The 18,553-nt window shown below is 40.7% G+C and overlaps 1 protein-coding gene across 1 annotated transcript; it reads left to right on the forward strand.

The window, feature by feature from the left end:
• The first annotated feature begins 2,939 nt into the window (after positions 1-2,939).
• LOC148020225 (uncharacterized) lies at positions 2,940-17,510 on the forward strand. The gene is made up of 5 exons (XM_087700545.1): positions 2,940-3,257; positions 12,558-12,815; positions 15,570-15,685; positions 15,780-15,826; positions 16,808-17,510. The coding sequence occupies exons 2-5, from the start codon at positions 12,597-12,599 to the stop codon at positions 17,047-17,049; spliced, it is 624 nt and encodes a 207-aa protein (XP_087556671.1). The 5' UTR covers positions 2,940-3,257; positions 12,558-12,596; the 3' UTR covers positions 17,050-17,510.
• Positions 17,511-18,553: the final 1,043 nt, after the last annotated feature.

The raw sequence follows: 18,553 nt of genomic DNA on the forward strand, positions 1-18,553 counted from the left end.
TGAAACAACCTCACACACTCGAAATCCTATTAGCGGGATGAGCATAGCTCAAGGTCGGGTTTACAAGGCTTGCTTTTTTAAAAAAAAATTAGTGGCTTTTTAGCAATCTTTCTTCTCTACGATTATGGAATTTGATGTTGGCCTTCTTCCAAGCGAATACGTCTTCTGTATAGTCTGCGTGCGATTCTCTGATTGGCTGGAATTTGTCTTTATCATAAGGCAGGTGTGAACAGGGGCTTGCAGAGAGGTTAAAAACCGATTCGGGAGTTATTGTGTGTGAAGTCCTGCTATGAGAGAGATTGGAGTTTTGAAAGTTTAAGCTTAAAAGCTTAAAGAGTTTTAATATTTATCTTTTAAAGCTTAATTAAAACGTTTTTTTCCTGAATCAACATGACCAGGACAAGAGGACGTCGGTGCTGAATTCGGTGTCGTTCAGCACATCCTGCCACCGTTGTTCGTCGAATTAGTGGAGCTTAGGCTTATTTTAAGCTTTTGTTAAAGCTTAAACTCAAACTTAATAAAATTATCCTCTGTTCTCTGTTTTACTAAGAGATGTACAAAGGATCTTCCCCGGTGGTCCTCCATCAGTAGAGGCTGGTCCTTTGCGATCCGACTGCATAGCAGCGGGTTCTTTATCGCCAAGAACGCGCTGGTATTAATGGATTGTCGCGAGACTAACTGTAGAGCCCGTTCATTCCAAGAGCTTCGCCTTCGCACGAGATGGTAAAAAGCGATTGGAAGTCCTCGATCTCAGCTTCGCTCTGATACCACTGCTGCGCAAATCGGATGTTGTATGCGTATGTAGCGAGCGCCGGAAGGTCCCCAAGAACAAAGAACTCTACTTTTTGCTCAAAATCCAAGAGAATAGACTTACAGGACATGAAGCAAAAAGACCAATTGGGTACAATCTCCCCCCATGCCTTGTGTGAGCGCTCCACAAAGCATGTATTTAATATTTTATTCATCTCCAAGCTAAAAAATAGCCCAAATTTACAATTAGCATGCTTTAGCTTTTGTCCAAATAAAGAATAAAGCAGTTGGGTGTCCCAAGAGTCGGACTGTGCCCAAATACAATGATCAATATTAAATATTTAAATCGTGCGCCCATGTGCATACAAAATAATAAATATATGTCAAGTGCTTCAATAAATAAGTACATCAAAATAAATATTGGCGCCACGCTTAAGATGCGCGCCCATCAAAATGATAATTTCTTCTAAATAACTTGAATACATGCTATCGCCCAGTGCTTCCTAGTGCCACCGCCACCTGCTCTACACATCAACTAAAGCATTCACAATTGCTAGAAAATAATAAAATTAAATCGACAAAAGTGAATACCTAATAGTCTTCAGCTACAAAATAAATAAATAGGTTGGAACTCTGTCCTAACCTTAATTTAATATGAGTGCGCACTCTAAACTCATAAACGTCCATTAATTTAAATATGTATTTTGCGGAATCACCCACTTACACATTAAATTAATGTGACGCTCGAAAAGGACAAGCGTCCCCATCAACTTTTCGCACAAGGAATCCACCTTCTTGTGTACGAGCCCTAGTAAATAAATATAATTTTGCGAAATCCACCGCAAAACCTCGTGGAATCCAGTGTGAAATATGCCTCTTGGCATCAGCAATAGTAGAAAAATGAGATTTTCAAAGATTGATAAGACCTTATAAAATCCCCCTTAATATGTTAAAAACTCTCAAGGCAATCTCAAATTCCTCAAAATTGTTAAGAAATGATCAAAGATTTGTCCTAAAATATCAAAGAGCCAGGGTCATAAAAGATTAAACCCATCAAGAAAATTTTAAAGACTAAGTTTATTTTCTTTTACTAAGTTAAAGTGGTCAGTGAGAGACTTTTCGAATACATTAGTATTATGTCTCTCAATTTGAAATGGATGACCCCAAACCACCTCTATTGTGACCATTAATGATACTACCATTTGCCCCTTCTGTTCTAAAGAAGTCCATCAAGTAGGGATGATGCCTTGCTACCCTTCTTTATGCATTGTCATAGATCTTGTAGGCTGGTTAATCTACAATGAATTTGAGGAAGAAAATAATCAAAGATGTCCATTTTTTCCTTTCCTTCTAAAGAAAGGCATTAGGTAGGGTTGCTATCCTTGCCCCCCCTTCTTGATACATTGCTATAGATGCTCTAGGATGGTTAATTTAGGATGAATTTGAGAAGCAAACATTAGATGTATCTAAGTCACCCTATCACCAAAAAGACACAATCATGAACCTCTTTGTTGATGACACCAATTCCATTGTTAGAAATGATGATAAATCCATAAGCACCTTCTTAGACTATTCTGCCTTGCTTGTAGTCCAAAATCAACCACCATGTATTCTAATTGTCTTTGCTTCTAGTTTAAAGTCAACCGTAGTGTATTCCACTCGTCTTTGGACGTCCTCTTCCTTTAGACAACCACACAATGTGTAGGGACTTTTATAAATACTAGGCGCTCGGCGCCTAGACTCGCCCCGACGCTTGGCGCAATTTTTACAGGTGGGGGCAGGTGTTGGACGCGTGGCACCCGCCCCGGCGTTCTCCTTTTCTTTTTGTAGGGAGGTGGGGGGCTGCCACGTGGCACCCGTCCCCCACCTCTCCTTAACTAATAGTATAGACTAGAATTAGGTGGTCGTAGGATTATAACTAAGCTAGCTAGATGTTTTTGCTTCTCTCTTTTTCTCCAATGAAAGCATTAAGTTATATATTGCTGCAAAAAAGTATGAATATTTACATTGTGAAGGGGGGACGAACCCGTCGTAAGTCCGGATGAAGCTTGTAGTAGGCTTTAGTCTCTTTTGATAATTGATATAACAATCGGAATGGTTCCGTTCAAAAAATTAAAGTTATATACGTATTTCATGTATAACAATAAGCACTACAAGAGAAAACGATTAACCGTGAACAACCGCTTTGCGGCCCCTCCCCCCCCTCTCTCTCTCTCTCGATAGTCTCCCGCGGTTGGTAGATGGCTGTGGCATGGGGTTGGCGCAAACTGCACCGAGACAGATGACAGAAGAGTAGAGGTTCGGCGGCGATACGAGCGTCAGGTCGACATGTGCCGCAGGTACCTTTGCTAAAGAGAAAGAGAAGCATGCGACAACTAATAGTTTATCGAGGAGCTTGGGATCAGCAGACGTTATGAGACGTGGATGAGCGTGGACAACCCTTTCATTGATGAGCTTTTGCACCCGCTGCTGTCTTTCGTGGCTGCCTTTGGCTACTCATCGCTTTGGTAATCTTTGAGACCTCCCTTTCAGGCAGTATGGTATAGTTGATAATGCAGTCTATCAAGATTACAGTCGATCAAGAGATTGCAAACGCTTTTGTCATGTTGTGATGCGACGAAGAGAGATGACCGAATTGCAAGAATGTATTGTATAGCTTGCTTTATAGACTGCCGCCTTGCGGATGTATACTGCTGCAGACAGATTAATGGAGGAGCAAATTTTCATAATATTTCCCAAACCTCTTCCACCATAGAAAGAGGGTGATAATGCATCCCATGCTGCTGGTATTGCCTGCTACTTTGCGACCTAGTGTTGTATAGTGCTCTGCAACGACATTTTCACTTTGGGCGTTGCTTCTGAATATAACGTCAGCCCTTCTGAATGGATATGAAATCTTAGTGCACCTATTAAGAACTTGGTCCTGCACCCGTTTGTGACTTAGTGTTCTGTAGTGTTCCGCAATGACATTTTCACTTTGGGCGTTGATTCTGAATGGATATGAAATTTTAGTGCACCCATTAAGAACTTGGTTCTGTGCCCATTTGTGATCCCACATTGCAAAAACACCTTGAGAAAAATCTTCAGTCTGCTAGTGTCAAATTCATGGTTGTCTTCCAGACATGGGAAAGTGGGATTTTTAACAGGCTTGGTGCAGCTGAACCTGTAAAAGTGGGCAAGTCAAAGTTGCAGCCTAGTTGATTTGCTGACAAGGCTGGTCACTTCAGTCTGCCGTTGCTAATTTGTTAGTGGTTGCTTCTAACACATCGAAAAGTGGGACTTTACGGGTGTAGAGTAGATTGATGTATAACCTAAATAGCTAACTTGCTCAATGAACTGGCCTAGCCTGCCTGATTGGTCATTTGGCTTACCCTTTCCTCACTTAGCCCTACTTTCCTTGCTTATTGCTTCTTTATTATGTAAGTATGTCATTGCTTACTTAGCTGCCACTTGGTGTGTCTCCTGTCCTGCTTGTTGTCTATTGCAAGCTTGCACATTTTTCTATCAATCTTGCTATTATTTCTGTTTTTTCTACGAGGAAAAGTGGGCTAATCAAGTGCATAAGATACAAACTCCTTGAATGAATGTTCAGATACATATGGTGAAGAAAAGATGCAAAATGATGAATATGAATGAACAGATAACATGGACCTCTGCTGAGGTATAGAATGAAATACAATTTAGCACATGGAGCAGGAGGGTAGGTGCCACCTGCTGTAGAAGACAGAACAAGGATGAAGGCTTGATGGAAAAGGCAGTACTAGGGCACATAGGAAGAGAAGTGAATGCTCTAAGAGAAGCACAAGTGCAATACCATGTCACAATAATGCAACATGAAAGCTAATAAAAGAGTGATGAGCATAGATATTAAATAATGCAACATGAAAGATAATACAAGAGTGATGAGCATAGAGGAGGGCTCACTAGCTGCATTAGCCATGCTGGTGTTCTACCCTCCTTTGAAAATGTTGGTGCAATTAGAATCACCATTAGAGTTACTGTTTGAAAGATTCTTTCTCACTGATTTTCTCTCTCCTCTCAGCAAATCCATACATATACATCACTGTTTTTCTGCCATCAGACCTGATTACTGCTCTAATTAGGGTTTCTCAGCTTCCTAGAGAAGTGTGCCCACAAATGGAAGTGGCATTATCATGAAGATTGCAGTAAATTAGAGAGTTTACAACAGATCTGAAGAATTTTGTCCATCTTAAATTTGAAAGATCCGCATGCAAGTGTTTAGGATACCCAATTGTGCTTTGGATCAAGGGGCAATTTGGGGCTTTATGCTTCGTCCCCGTTCCCATTCCCCGTTTCATGTTTCTATGGCTACAGGAGAAACACTTGTGGTTGTCAATAGTGCCAAAATGGATGTAGGACGTTGCCACCACAAGGGAGGTTGTTAGCAGCCATTTGTGTCTTACACAATCATCCTCTACTTGTGAGACTTAGGTTGAGTTGTTGAGATATTTGCAATCACACCTAATGTAGCCTCTTTGTATGAGGCAATTTGGACTGAAGACATGCAGGTTGCAAGAATCCCATATGCATAGAGAGGGAAAACTGCTACCCATCCAGCAACTATAAAAGCCTCTACACACTTTGTAATTCTTGGTTGTGATTGAGGAGGGGTGTTGAGATATTTGCAATCACACCTAATGTAGCCTCTTTGTATGACGCAGTTTGGGCTGAAGACATGCAGACTGCAAGAATCCCATATGTACAGAGAGGGAAAACTGCTACCCATCCAACAACTATAAAGCATTGTACTTGACTACCACTTTTTACACATATAAGATGAATGCAATATCATGATGCTTTACCATTTCAGTTAGTGTCTTGGTTATTGTCAGTCTTTTACACAAGATTGTGTTTATGAGTCCAAGCTTCCATCTTGGAGCCTAATTCACTTGTGTAACAGTTCAAGTCTTGTCTCTGTCATCATAAGCTTAATCTTCGTCTTCCATCCGCCATATCCATGCTCTAGATCCGCGTCTTTTAACATGAGTTAGATGGGGCATTATAAGCTCTGATATTTGATATGCTTGTTATTTCATGTGTTTTGATGGATGTGGCAGCTCTTTCTAGAGTGTGCATTTCAATGCATTACACATTTCATTTAGTTTTAGTATCTCCACACTGGTTGTGTTAGAGATCCCGCTCAATATGTTTTTTTTTCTAGTGAGACCAGAGGCTGCATTCACATTGGGACGACTAGTTTATTCCTGGGGATCAGCATTTCCATTAGTAAATTCATCGCTAGACCCAGGTCGGTGAGTTTTAGGCCATCCTTTTGCAACAGTCGGATTGCTTTAGTCTTCATTAGCTATTTATAGCTGCTCCTGTTCATTGGCATTCTTGCAACTTTCAACACTCTCTATCATCCAATGGCATTCCTTTGTCATAAACCTGATTTGGTACTCATTGACATCTTGGGCTGTGATCAGTACGCTTTGTATTTAGCATTCTTTTGAACTCAATGCAGATTTCTTCTTCCATTCTCTGCTCTCTCTTCCTATCATTCTCCACATTGGTGTTCTTCTTTCATTGCGCACTCTCATATGGTATCATAACCAAGAGAGGACTTGGAGATTCTATGAAGAGAAGACCACACTCAAATTGCTGTTTGGTATAGATTCATTGCAAAGAATGCTGATTTTCTGCATTCGTCTAGCCTTCTATGAAGTGTGCAGGTGAGATCTACAAGTTTTGCAAGAATGTAGCTCATTTCTCCTCCATTTGGACATCCCAGCATCAAAATGGTGTAGTTTGTTGTGTGTTTTGCATATTTTTGAGAGAAGATGGATTTCTGGTTTTATAGGTTCGATGACTCAGACGAAGAGTTAATCCACTCTTTTGAAGACTAATGTTTCCATTAGTCAAAACGTGAGCGATGTGAAGAAGATTGAAATCTAGAGCCACGATCATCCAAAGATCCATCCAAAGATCGTCACTCAAATAGATCCAAAAGAATGGAGCAGTCTCATTCTCCTACTACTTTATATGTTTCTAACAAGGCACATACTATGGGGCCCCTTGTGGCCATTCTAGCACCATCTACACAAGTGCATGTTTTCCATCGCTACCCAAGGAGGATCTACTCAATTGCGTCAACTACTCCCTTTGGTCCTGCAAAGCGGAGTGTATATTGGATACCTTCGATCCATAGTCTTCTCATACGGCAATCATATGCCATACATAGACGGGTATGAAAGTATGATTGGAGTATGATTCACACCCTAGGGCTGAATCATATGTTGCCTTAATTTTAATTTTAGAAAATAGTAAAAGTGCATCTAAACTAGTATCTTTTACTATATTGAGTAAGTAAGCTAACAAGTTGAATGAAAACTAGAATCCCAAGTGTGTTGACACCACTTGCACTTGCATGTAAATTTGGCCCTTTCACATTGCTTCACAATTTTTAGAGATTCCCATTCCACTTTTTTCTTTGTTCTCATTTGTGTTGGCCTGAAGCAGAAGAATGGGGACAAAGCTTTGTTAGATGAAGACATTACAACCAATTTAGCTTGCTGAAATGTCGATTTCAGCTGTCAAATGAGAAATTTCAGAGATTTTAAAGCCAATACTAAAGGGGAAAAGAGTGTTTCTCAGGAATTTGAGAGTTTAGTGGCTGTTAATGTCAAAAATTTCTGAAAATTTCAAAATTTCAGACTTCAGTCCAAGAAACTTGCAACTGTAATCAGCCACTTAGACTTGAGTTTAGATATGTGAGAAAGAGAGAGAAAGAGGGAGGGACATAGAGAGATGCAGTCTGAAATTTCAGACAAACAAAAAACGCACATGTAAAAGATGAGAAAGAGGGGAAAAACAGTAAGAAAAAACTTACACTTCAACTTTGGGGCAGTTGGTATCAAGGCTGAAGGCTGAATCAACCTGTTGCACAGTTTCCACGTTTTGGGGCAAGGAGAAGGTAGGTGATAGCAAGTGACACCTTCTTGGGTGAAATGTCAAGCGTTCTCCATGTTTTTTGCCAGGTCACAGCCTTTTTGGCAAAATTGTCATGTTTACTGCTTTTTCTAGCCCGTTTTATTTTCCCAGAAGTATGTCAAGTATGAAACATGATTTCTTATTCTTGTTTTCATACGTTTTTCAGATGTATGATTGGCCAATCAGACACATCTGATAAAAACTATGCTTTGATCTATGGGCATTTGTCACTACTGTGATACCCCGTCCAATCGTGGATCCCTACATTCGTCTCACTATGGACAAAGTTGCTCTCTAGGATTGGCTCAACTCTAGAGCTCGATCTTTTTTTCTTCGTGGTTTGGTAGGATTCTATCCCAGTTCTATCCTTATTCATGTTTGTAGACTTCGGACTATAGTGAAGGTTTGGGTGAAGCTCTCTTCTCTCTATCAGCTGAAGACCTTTGCCCATTGTATTACTAGAGAAAAGAAGCTACAAATATTTTAAGTTGATGACTCTTCTTCCATGAAGCACCATATCGTCACGATTAAGGAGTTGCAGGATGAGCTTGCATAGCTCAACATGACGACATCCAAAGATATGGTGATGATTCTCGTTATTCACCTTTCGTCTCCAAGTTTGATGTCTTCTGCACTAGCTTATGCATCTCTAGAGTTCGGGAGACCATTTTGCGGGAGAAACCAGCTCGCTTGTTTTGGAACATGAAGAGCGACTCAAGGAGATTGGAACCAGTGGATCCACCTCCATGAAAGCTTCTATTGGAGTTTTGGAAGGGGGCAATAAGAACAACAAGGCCAAGAACAAGAACCAGAAGTAGGTAAAGCCCTCAAAGACAAATTTAGAGGGAAAACCTAAATGTCCACACTGTGGGAACGGCATCCATCCCGATAAGAAGTGTTGGAAAAAATACCCTCGTTGACTGGGAGCAAAGGACGGAGCTACACCATTTGAGTCTTCCTCTACCTCTACCCCAACTATTACTTATGAGCCTATGCTTCTTCACATCTATGAGATGGAGAAGCCTTCTATTATAGAATAAGACAAGAATTGGAAGATGACTTACCTCTTAGGAGCCTCACAACTGGTATTGGCAAGACTGAAGGGCTTGTAGCCCATGACCCCTATTTATACTATAGCCTACGGAGGTTTAGGGAATGGGAGGGGCGAGAAAAACTTAGATCATTCAAAGATTTCTTGGACGTAGACCACGTCGAAGAAGCCAAACTTGATCTCCAATTTTGTATGATGGATGTTGCATGCAAAGCTTATCTACATTTCTCTTATATTTCTCTTGAGCTTATTTGTTTTGTGCTAGCAACTCTTTATAAATATCAAAGAGATGTTGAGCTAAGTTTGTAGTAGTTGGATTCTTCTATTGTGATCTTACATAATTGTCTATCCTTGGGTGTTGACCATAATTAGCAAAGAATGGTATTAATTGAGTGGAGTCATGGGAGCAATTATTGTATGTAAACTCAACAAGGGGTAATAGATCCACCCAATTGTGTTGATGATAGTTGATTGTGCATCTAAGGTATTGCTCCAAGACTTGATTCAGTCTTTCTGTTTGTCCATCATTTTGTGGGTAATTGGCTGAAGAAAGATTCACTTGTACTCCCAGAAGTTTAAAGAGGCTTCTCCAAAACCTAGACTTAAAGTGGGGGCTGTGATCACAGACAATATCAATAGATATAACCCGTGGTGTTGATATACATGTTCCAAGAAGAGTCTTGTTGTCCCTTCTCCATTGATACTCTTGGTTGTCGGGATAAAATATGCCATTTGTGAATTGATCAACCATCACCAAGATAGAATCATACCCTATGGAAGAAGGTAATTCAATAATGAAGTCCATGGATAAGGATGACCATGGCTTACTTGGAATAGGTAATAGTTGAAGAAGGCCATGAGGTCAATGGCGAGGAACTTTAGCTCGATTACACGTGTCACAAGAACGCACAAAGTCCTTGACTATTTCCACATTTGCGGCCACCAAAAATCCCTTGAAACTAGTTCGATTGCCTTGTTAGCCCCAAAATGCCATGTTGAGGGGAGATCATGTCTCTTCTTGGGTATATCTAGACCGGGAGGAATGTAGAGTCCTTTATAATAGAGCAATCCATAAATATCTTGAAAATCCCTTTGAGTTTGTTTTGAACTTGAGATAATTGCTTCCTTATGTCCTTGGCGAATGAGTCTTTTGTAATTTCCTTCTTGACCTTTGATAAGAATCCAAAGTCTTTTGGGGCTTTGCTGTTAGCTGTAACTTCAATTGCTTAGGTTTCAAGATTACTGAATTTTGTTGGTCATGGGCTTCATCGCCTTCTTTTGGTGCCAGGTAGGATCTTTGAGTAAGTGCCTGGCTTTCCTTTATTAGTGGCGACGCCTATAGGTAATGTTCAAGTCAAATCTAGATAGGAAACCACTCCATCTTGCTTGGCGAGGATTCAAGATACAAGAAGTCATAAAATATTCTAGATTCTTGTAATTCGTATAGATAGTGATTTTATGAGGGGCGCCTTCAAGTGGGTATCGCCAGCTCTCCAAGGAGTCCACGATAACTAGAAGTTCTTTATCACAAATTTCATATTTGATTTCTGCAGTAGAGAATTTTCTTGAGTGGAAAGCTACTAGATGAACTGAATTGTCATCACTGATTTGGGATAGAACAGTTCCAAGTGCAAAATCTGAGGCATTTGTCTCTATGATAAAGGGCTTCAATGGATTTGCATGGATGAGAATGGGTGCTAAGACGAAGCCTTGCTTTAATATTTGAAAAGCTTGTTCAACCTTTTGATCCCATATAAACTTATCCTGTATAGTTAGGTTGGTTAGATGGGCAGTAATATTAGAGTAATCCTTGATAAAGATTTGATAAAAATTTTCAAATCCCAAAAAGCATTGAACATCTTGCATAAATGAAGGAGTCTCCCATTCTAGAATAGTTTGTACCTGCTTAGGGTCCATAGAAATCCCCTTTTCAGAAATGATGTACCCCAAGAACTCAACTTCAGTTTGATGGAAAGAACACTTTTCTAGCTTTGCATACAAGCCTATTACCTGCACTTCTCTTGTTCTAGTCTTGTCTTGAGTCTTGTTTTGGAAATCAAGCCATGCTCTTGTGAGCATTGTTCTTGTAATCGAGTTGTCTTGCAATCAAGTTTTAGTCCAATTTCTCTTTCAAGTTCTACTCTTGTAAGTTTTTGAGAGCAATCTCCTCACTCTCAAAGAGCACTTGCTGTCGAACCCATAATAGTTTGGCAAGATTTAAGGGCTTGTAGCCCATGACCCCTATTTATACTAAAGCCTAGGGAGGTTAACGGGAACACATGTCGTTACAAGAGGATGCCACATGGCATGACTTGGCGTTGACAGATGGCATGCCACATCATAGTGACACATAGTAGGCTGACATCAGTGCTGACATAATGATGATGTACATATTCTCTAGAATGTTCTGCAATCTTCTAGAAACTTCATTAAACCAGTGGCCCCCCCAGCTTGCATATGAAACAAGGGCTGTCCTTGCTTGAGTGTCCGTTACACCTTCTACTTCAGTTGTCTCATCTTTTAGGAGGCCTTGGCTCATCAACATTAGTGCTTTGAATCATATGACTTTTGGAAGAGATTGGCTACAGGATCTCTATCCATCAAAGGGTATGGTCATTGTTGGTGGCATTTCTTCGGTGCTTGTTAGAGGTGTTGGTACTTTGCCACTATTGCCCAATAGTCCATCGAGCTCCGCTTTAGAAGTCCTACATGTTCCAAATTTGGGCTTCACACTTCTCTCGATTCATAGCTTTACTACACTCGGTACCCAGTTTTTCTTCACCGAGCAAGCCGTCTTTGTTGAGGATCCTTCTATATGATCCATTCTTGTTATAGGTTGGCAAGAGGGGGATTTTTAGGTTACATTCCCCTTTGTGCAGGGTCCTCCAAGCAGTCGTCCATTGCCGCACTCATTCTGGATTGTGCTTTGATACCATGATGGAAATAGAGGTGCAAAACTTGAAGAGAGTGGCTGACATGAACAAGGCTTCCAACTTGTGCGCCCCAGCTGCAAAACAGTGAAGTGAGAACCAAAGTATATAAATGTGATTGCCTATATGTAGGCAGTCATGAAAGAACAGGCTGCCTTGCAATTGTGGGAAAATGATGGACAACCTAGGAGAGGACCAAAATAGGTCCAACTTGGACATTCTGACATGTGGGACAACCAGGATTGGAGCACAGTCACATAGAAATGTCCACGATATGGAGCTGGACATAAATTCAACAGAGGAGAGGTGTATGACAGGAGTCATGCATTAGCTACATCTAACATTAAAAAAAAGAGACTAATGTGTTAAAAACCTCCAGTATTTTGCTTAGGTTTAGGCAAGATTCTTGTGAAGGCTTAGACGAGGCATACAAATAAGTCAGACTTTAAGGTTCCAGTAATGAACTACGTGGCTATAACTTGTATAGCTCAGTGTGTTTGAGCGATCAGCCATTGGCCTCTACATTAACCAGAGGGATGCAGTTATTTGTGGTCATGGCATGATGTCTTGTATTTAATCTTATCATTATATCATATTTACCTCTTTTGGTTTTCTTAGAAAACAAACCTCTTCCTTCTACTCAATGTACAAGATGGTTGGTTTTGACAAAGCGCTAGAGGACGAATTGTGTATATATTGACAAAAGATGGTTCATTAACATGGATATTGTCCAAATTTATAGGTTTCCAAAGAAATATTTTTGTTTTGCTTTGTAACCACCTAGAGTCATTTGTGTCTTCCAATACAAAATGTAATAAGGAAAGTTGTGACCATTTTGAGAATTGAGGTGATGTTTGCCATTCATATTTTGATAGGAATACCATTCTTTAAGTTCTTGCTTCCCTATCAGCAAGATGAGTAAGCAAGATTCACAGAAGAGCTTGAATGAAAAGCGTGGCCAGGAAGAACCCAAGAGTTCAATTCAACCATCGGGCTCTAATCGACACTTTGCTATATATGATGTGAAAGGGGCAAAACCACAAATCAGAAACATTTTTGATGCTTGTGAGCGTGGTGATCACAGGGCTATTATGGGCTTTGCAAAAGACAAAGATTTTGATATTGATGCTAAGGTATCCCCTCTTTTTAAAGAACTAACAGAGCATATTCTCCTGTGAGGGCAAGATTATAATGACAGGTTATCACACTATGATGGTCTGAGATCGGCTTTAAATCTGATGCAGTTTTTATCATGGTTCTTTAAATTATGCATCTTAAAGGCTAATTAATGCAAACATTGCGGTAATGTATTACTTGGGAATGAAAAAAGGTGCATGAAAATATACATAAAATATCCAGAAAAGACCAAATTTTAGAAAGAGTCTCTATAGGCAATGATGACTGTGTTTTTCTTCCATATGGAGAGCTTCCTAGTGAATGTGTAAACATGTATGTTTGCAAGGTTGTCAACCTAGGTGTAGTGGACCAAATGCTCATGGGAGAAGCCTTCAATGTTTGTGGAAGTTTGAGATGCCTTGAGTGTAAAGCCACATTCAAACAATTGCTTTCGTGTATCGTAGAGGCCAAAGCTACCATATGCTCTATCTATTGACTGCTTTGCACAGAGAAGTTATCATAGTCTCAGTAATGGATGGTCAATATCTTCACAATATTTCCATGTCTGGCCAATCAAGTGGACACAAAGTAATTGTTTGAACTTTATGGCTATGCTGAGAAAAATAAGACCACCCCGGAAATGAGAATATGACTGTTTCAAAGGTGTTGTTTACAAAACTTATAGATCACCACAACAGCTGGCCAATTGAGCTGTCCTAGTTGAATTCCTCAAGTCACAACAGTGTTCATTCATCACAAGCCACCTGGAAGGTGGAAATGAAGTTTGGAAAAATCTATTCAGTAATGATGAAGAAATACTGGAGCATTCTAGCTCCATTGTTTGTTTTACTTTTTTATCGCTGAATTTTTGTATTCAAGATTAAGTGCTTTCAAAGCAAAAGTTCATCGCCCTTAGATTCACTGAAGGTGGGTTTCAACATTGCCTTATCTTTTGTTCCATGCTTATATGGCAGTGCGGCATGTTTCATTAGTCTAGCTCCATTGTTTGTTTTACTTTTTTATCGCTGAATTTTTGTATTCAAGATTAAGTGCTTTCAAAGCAAAAGTTCATCGCCCTTAGATTCACCGAAGGCGGGTTTCAACATCGCCTTATCTTTTGTTCCATGCTTATATGGCAGTGCGGCATGTTTCATTAGTATCAGAATATCAACTTGGTCTCCACCATGTGCAATGGTGACATGCACAAAACCACTAGAAGCTCATGGGGCTACGAAGGTTCAAGCCTAAAGTCTCTGCTTCACTCTTGAAAAGGGTGGTATGGGACAATACTAGTGGGAGTAGGGATGGGGAGCACATGCAAGCATGTGCTGAATATGGTTTTTTCTACCCAATATTTGTGTGGAGATTGATGATGGTGATAACATGGCTAATTGGAGGTTGTGCATAACTCCCTCCTGTTTTCCACCGATGGTGCATGTGAAGGTGGCTTGAGGAGCTCATTCAGGATGGCCATGGCCAATTATTATGAGGCATGGAGGAGGCGATGCACGCCCGAGAGTGTTCTTTAACCCTTGTTTTCTATGGTCTACAGGTTTAAAAGAGGGGTTCAAGTTTCAACATATTATGCTGGCAGCCCTTGAGCATTGGCTGGTTGGCATGGAGATTCCCTGGCTGGCATGGATATTCCCCTAATCTTAGTTTGTTGGCGCCATGCAATATGCTTGCAGGCATGTTGGATGACATGGCAGTGCCATAAAGAGCCATCCAAGTAGCTGGTGCTCATGTGATTATTGCATGAGCCATGTGGCAAGGTGATGCATTTTTAGATGCGAAATGATTAGTGCCATCGCGGATGTGGAAACCAAGGGGTTTGAACTCACGCACCCACAATACTCAACCCACTAGGTTACGACCCCATTGGCAGGGTGATGTATTTTTCCCTGTCCGTCATGAGGAAGAATCAGTCACAGAAAGGGGGATGCATGTGGGGCCCAACCATAAGAAGGATACGACCATGTGGCAGCAACATCACGTGGTGGTAGATCACAGTCAAAGTTTGAGGTAGGAACTGTGACACACATCATGCACGTCCACTTTAAAGGTGGGCAGTGTGCCTCAATAGGCAGCCACAAAGGCACATGGCTAAACGGTGCCCTGATAACTGATACAAGCACCCTATCTTGGGGTGGCACTTCGTTACTGCATGTAATACCTTGTATGGGCGATTGGGCAGCCTTGGATGGGGACCTAGTGGTGGGTGTAGATTCTGTTACATTGACAAACAAACAGTTTTTCATGAGAACAAGCTTCATCACAGATGATTATATCATCACCCTGCCGTCATTTCCCCCTTGATAGTATCCGTCTTACCAAATGTAATTCAAGTGCTGGTGAAGATTGCTGCCAAATTTCAAAAATGGGAGCAAAAGGCAAGTCGATTGCCAACGGTATTGTGTTACCCTTTGGCAACAAGTCCATGATGTAAGCCCCACACATTCAACTAATACAATATCATTTCATGTCTGAAAAGAAAATGGGAGTGTTGTGCGTGTTTACATTCCATTTTCTGGTATGCCTGTTTTCATACCATTCATGGCTTCCCTTTTAATTACTCAGAAAAAGGCATGTAAATTCTCCAGAGTTTGCCCCATTTTGGGAGGCTGTGACTAAGTTACAAATTAAGTATACAATCTTAAGAAACACGGTAACATTTATCAAATCAACCAAACATTCCTTTTCGTTAAGCACAAACTCTCTTGGAACGAAAGCAATATGGTTACAAAGTGTGCTCTTTTTCTCTTAAAATAAAGGATCGTTTTGGAAGAACGGCACTGATTTGGGCAGCAGATTGTGGACACCTTCATATATGTGAATCTCTTATTCGACTAAATGCAAATATCAACACCACAGATTCACACACCGGAAGGTATCTGGCTGATGTGCAGGCCTCTTGTCGATTCTTTGTTGAAAGAAAGATAAAATAAAGGTTAATGTTCCATGTCTTAACCGTGAATTTTCAGATCTGCAATACACTGGGCTGCAAGAACAGGAAGCCTCCCTATTGTTCGTATCCTTTCCTGTCCTGCTATAATTGTTTTAAGATTTTACTGTTTACATCAACAGCCAATCGTTTTCTTCCCGATGAGACTGGGTTACCCCTGAAAGTTCTTACTGGCCTGTGATAACTTGCTGCTTGTGAGCTGGTTTGTCAAGTAAACATGGTCAGGTTGGGGGCACATTTACACTGGAAGGCTGCAGTTGCAAAGCACAATTGGGGTTGTTCAGGACACAATTCCAGACTGGAATTTTGATTGGTGAATCCTGAAATCAAGGAGAACAATCATGCAGATTTTTGATGGGTCTCCCAATCTAGCTGTTTCTGATGGGTTTCCTAAGCTAGCTGTTAGTAAAGTCGGGTTGGTAGGTTCGAGCTGCTGCAACTGTCATTGTTGGTAGTTTCATACAGAACATCATTGCCTCTGTTCATGTTGACACCTTCAGCTTCATCCATCTATTAGCACCAGCTACCAGATGTAATGCACTCCCTCACACTTGTGTGTGGTTTTGATCCTATAGAACAAGCCATGTGTCACAACTACGCATTAAAATACACCACCAATGTTCCTCAAGAGACTTTTAACCACTGAGCCTAAAACATACCAACTGCTCTTCTTTGTGATGAAAGCTCTCTGCCTTCAGGAAAGGATGGCAGGTTATGCGGCCTTTTGCATTGGGTCACTTTCAGGCATATGCCTGGGCTCAGTGGAAAAAGCAGCAAGGGTGCTGACTGTCCTGGGATGTTACTATATGAATGTTGCATTACTTGGTGTTTGAAGCACCGTTTTAAGCTGCCAATGCCATGCATACATTGTAAAGGGCATGCTTCCAATGCAGCACTGAACCTTTACGTAGTGCCACGTGCTACAGCCCATTTTTATCTTGATATTTTCTTCAACTTAAGAATTCCTCTTCACTTCACTGTTCATTGAAAAGTAGATGGTACATGCAGACTAGTTAATTTATGTTCTCTCCTTAAGAATTACTACAGGATTGTTGGTTCAGTATGGTGCAAATATCAACAAGGAGGACAAATATGGTTTGACACCACTCTATCTAGCCAAGTCCAGAGGACCAGATGGTGAGGAGGTATTTCAATACCTCCTGGCTGAAGGTGCACCTTACAATGAGCTCAAGACATTCCGAATATCTGCCATAGAAGATCAAATTCGAGCTGAAATGGCAGCCATTGAAGCAACTGCCAATCCGGGGGACAACTCTACCACCCATTGAAAACAGCTCCTCTCCCTTGATCCAAGCTAAGCCTCCTTTGCAAACAGAAGTAAATCCTAAATAGTTGATATTATCAAATACACACTTCCATCTTCATAAAATTGACCACCTTTTCAAATGCACATGTTGAGTATGTGTTCACTTCGTGCCACATTCTTTGATGTATGGCATGGGTCAGCAAGCAAATGAGGACTTAATTACACGTTTCACTCTATTGGGATACATATTTGATGGCATCTTCTCAAGGATCTTCTGCCATATGATTGATGAGATTCCACTGGTAGCCCCAGTTACTTCTCCAAAGCTTTTGAGTTGCTTTTGCCAATGTTAAGTCTTTCAAAAAGATGGTCTTTCTGAGAGTGTGTCTCAGCTGGTCATGTTTTGTTTTTCACTATGTTGTTTCGCTTGAAAGATTTTGAAGTTAAATCTTGATAAACATAACCATTGAATGTGGTGATCGATCCTTCTTGAGAGTCAACCCTGCCTTCATTTATATTTCTTCTCAAAAGATTTGAAAGTTTTAACTGTTGAATGGTGGTTGATCCTTGACTTTTATTGTGCCCCAGACAATTTTGATCTGAGTTAATTGTGATAATCATCTTTGAAATTCATGAAAAAACTACACAACCATTGAAGCGAGGAGTAGCATGGAGCTGCATGTAACCTCAACTAGACCGATTTTACATTTGATTGAAGCCGTTTAACAATTACCTTGGGATATTATTCAGCGACTCTAACACGAGTTCTGGGTGTATTTTGAAACATCGTAAAATAACGATCCATATGAATAATTGCTATGCCCAAGTGAAAGAGCCTTGTACGTAGGGGTGCTTTGGTGCGTGACATAGTCATCAGTGAGCATGATCAATCTTTCTGGCTAGGCGGGTATGTGGGAGTGAGCTGGGAAATGGAGCTGAGAATCACATTGTGTAGGCAACATGTTAAATCCATCAGGCATGCCTTTTGGAATCACGAACCCAAATGCATGTGCTTTAGTTCAATCACAGTCTGTGTCACTGGGGTGCGTTTCCTATAGACATAGTTGTCGAGTAGTCCATCAGTGCGAGAATGGCATTCCTTGTGTTGGGGTGGATTCTAAGAACCAAAGAGACGGAGTCTAAGCCTGTCCAAGGTAATGGATTTGTAATTGGTGTATTGGAACTTGTGGTGAATACAGTGTTGATTGGTTCCTGAGGAGTAGATATGGACCTAGCCTACATGGATCAGGAGATTGGACCTGATGGGCTTAAGCATCTTATTATGTTTCACCATCCAGCTAAAACTGAGTCCAAGGTAATGGATTTGTAATTGGTGTATTGGAACTTGTGGTGAATACAGTGTTGATTGGTTCCTGAGGAGTAGATATGGACCTAGCCTACATGGATCAGGAGAAGCATCTTATTATGTTTCACCATCCAGCTAAAACTGAGTCTAAGCCTGTCCAAGGTAATGGATTTGTAATTGGTGTATTGGAACTTGTGGTGAATACAGTGTTGATTGGTTC

Source organism: Lygodium microphyllum, chromosome 19, assembly GCF_053477565.2.
Source record: "Lygodium microphyllum isolate KBCC chromosome 19, Lygodium_microphyllum_v1.1.10, whole genome shotgun sequence".
In the NCBI taxonomy this organism is placed as follows: Eukaryota; Viridiplantae; Streptophyta; class Polypodiopsida; order Schizaeales; family Lygodiaceae; genus Lygodium; species Lygodium microphyllum.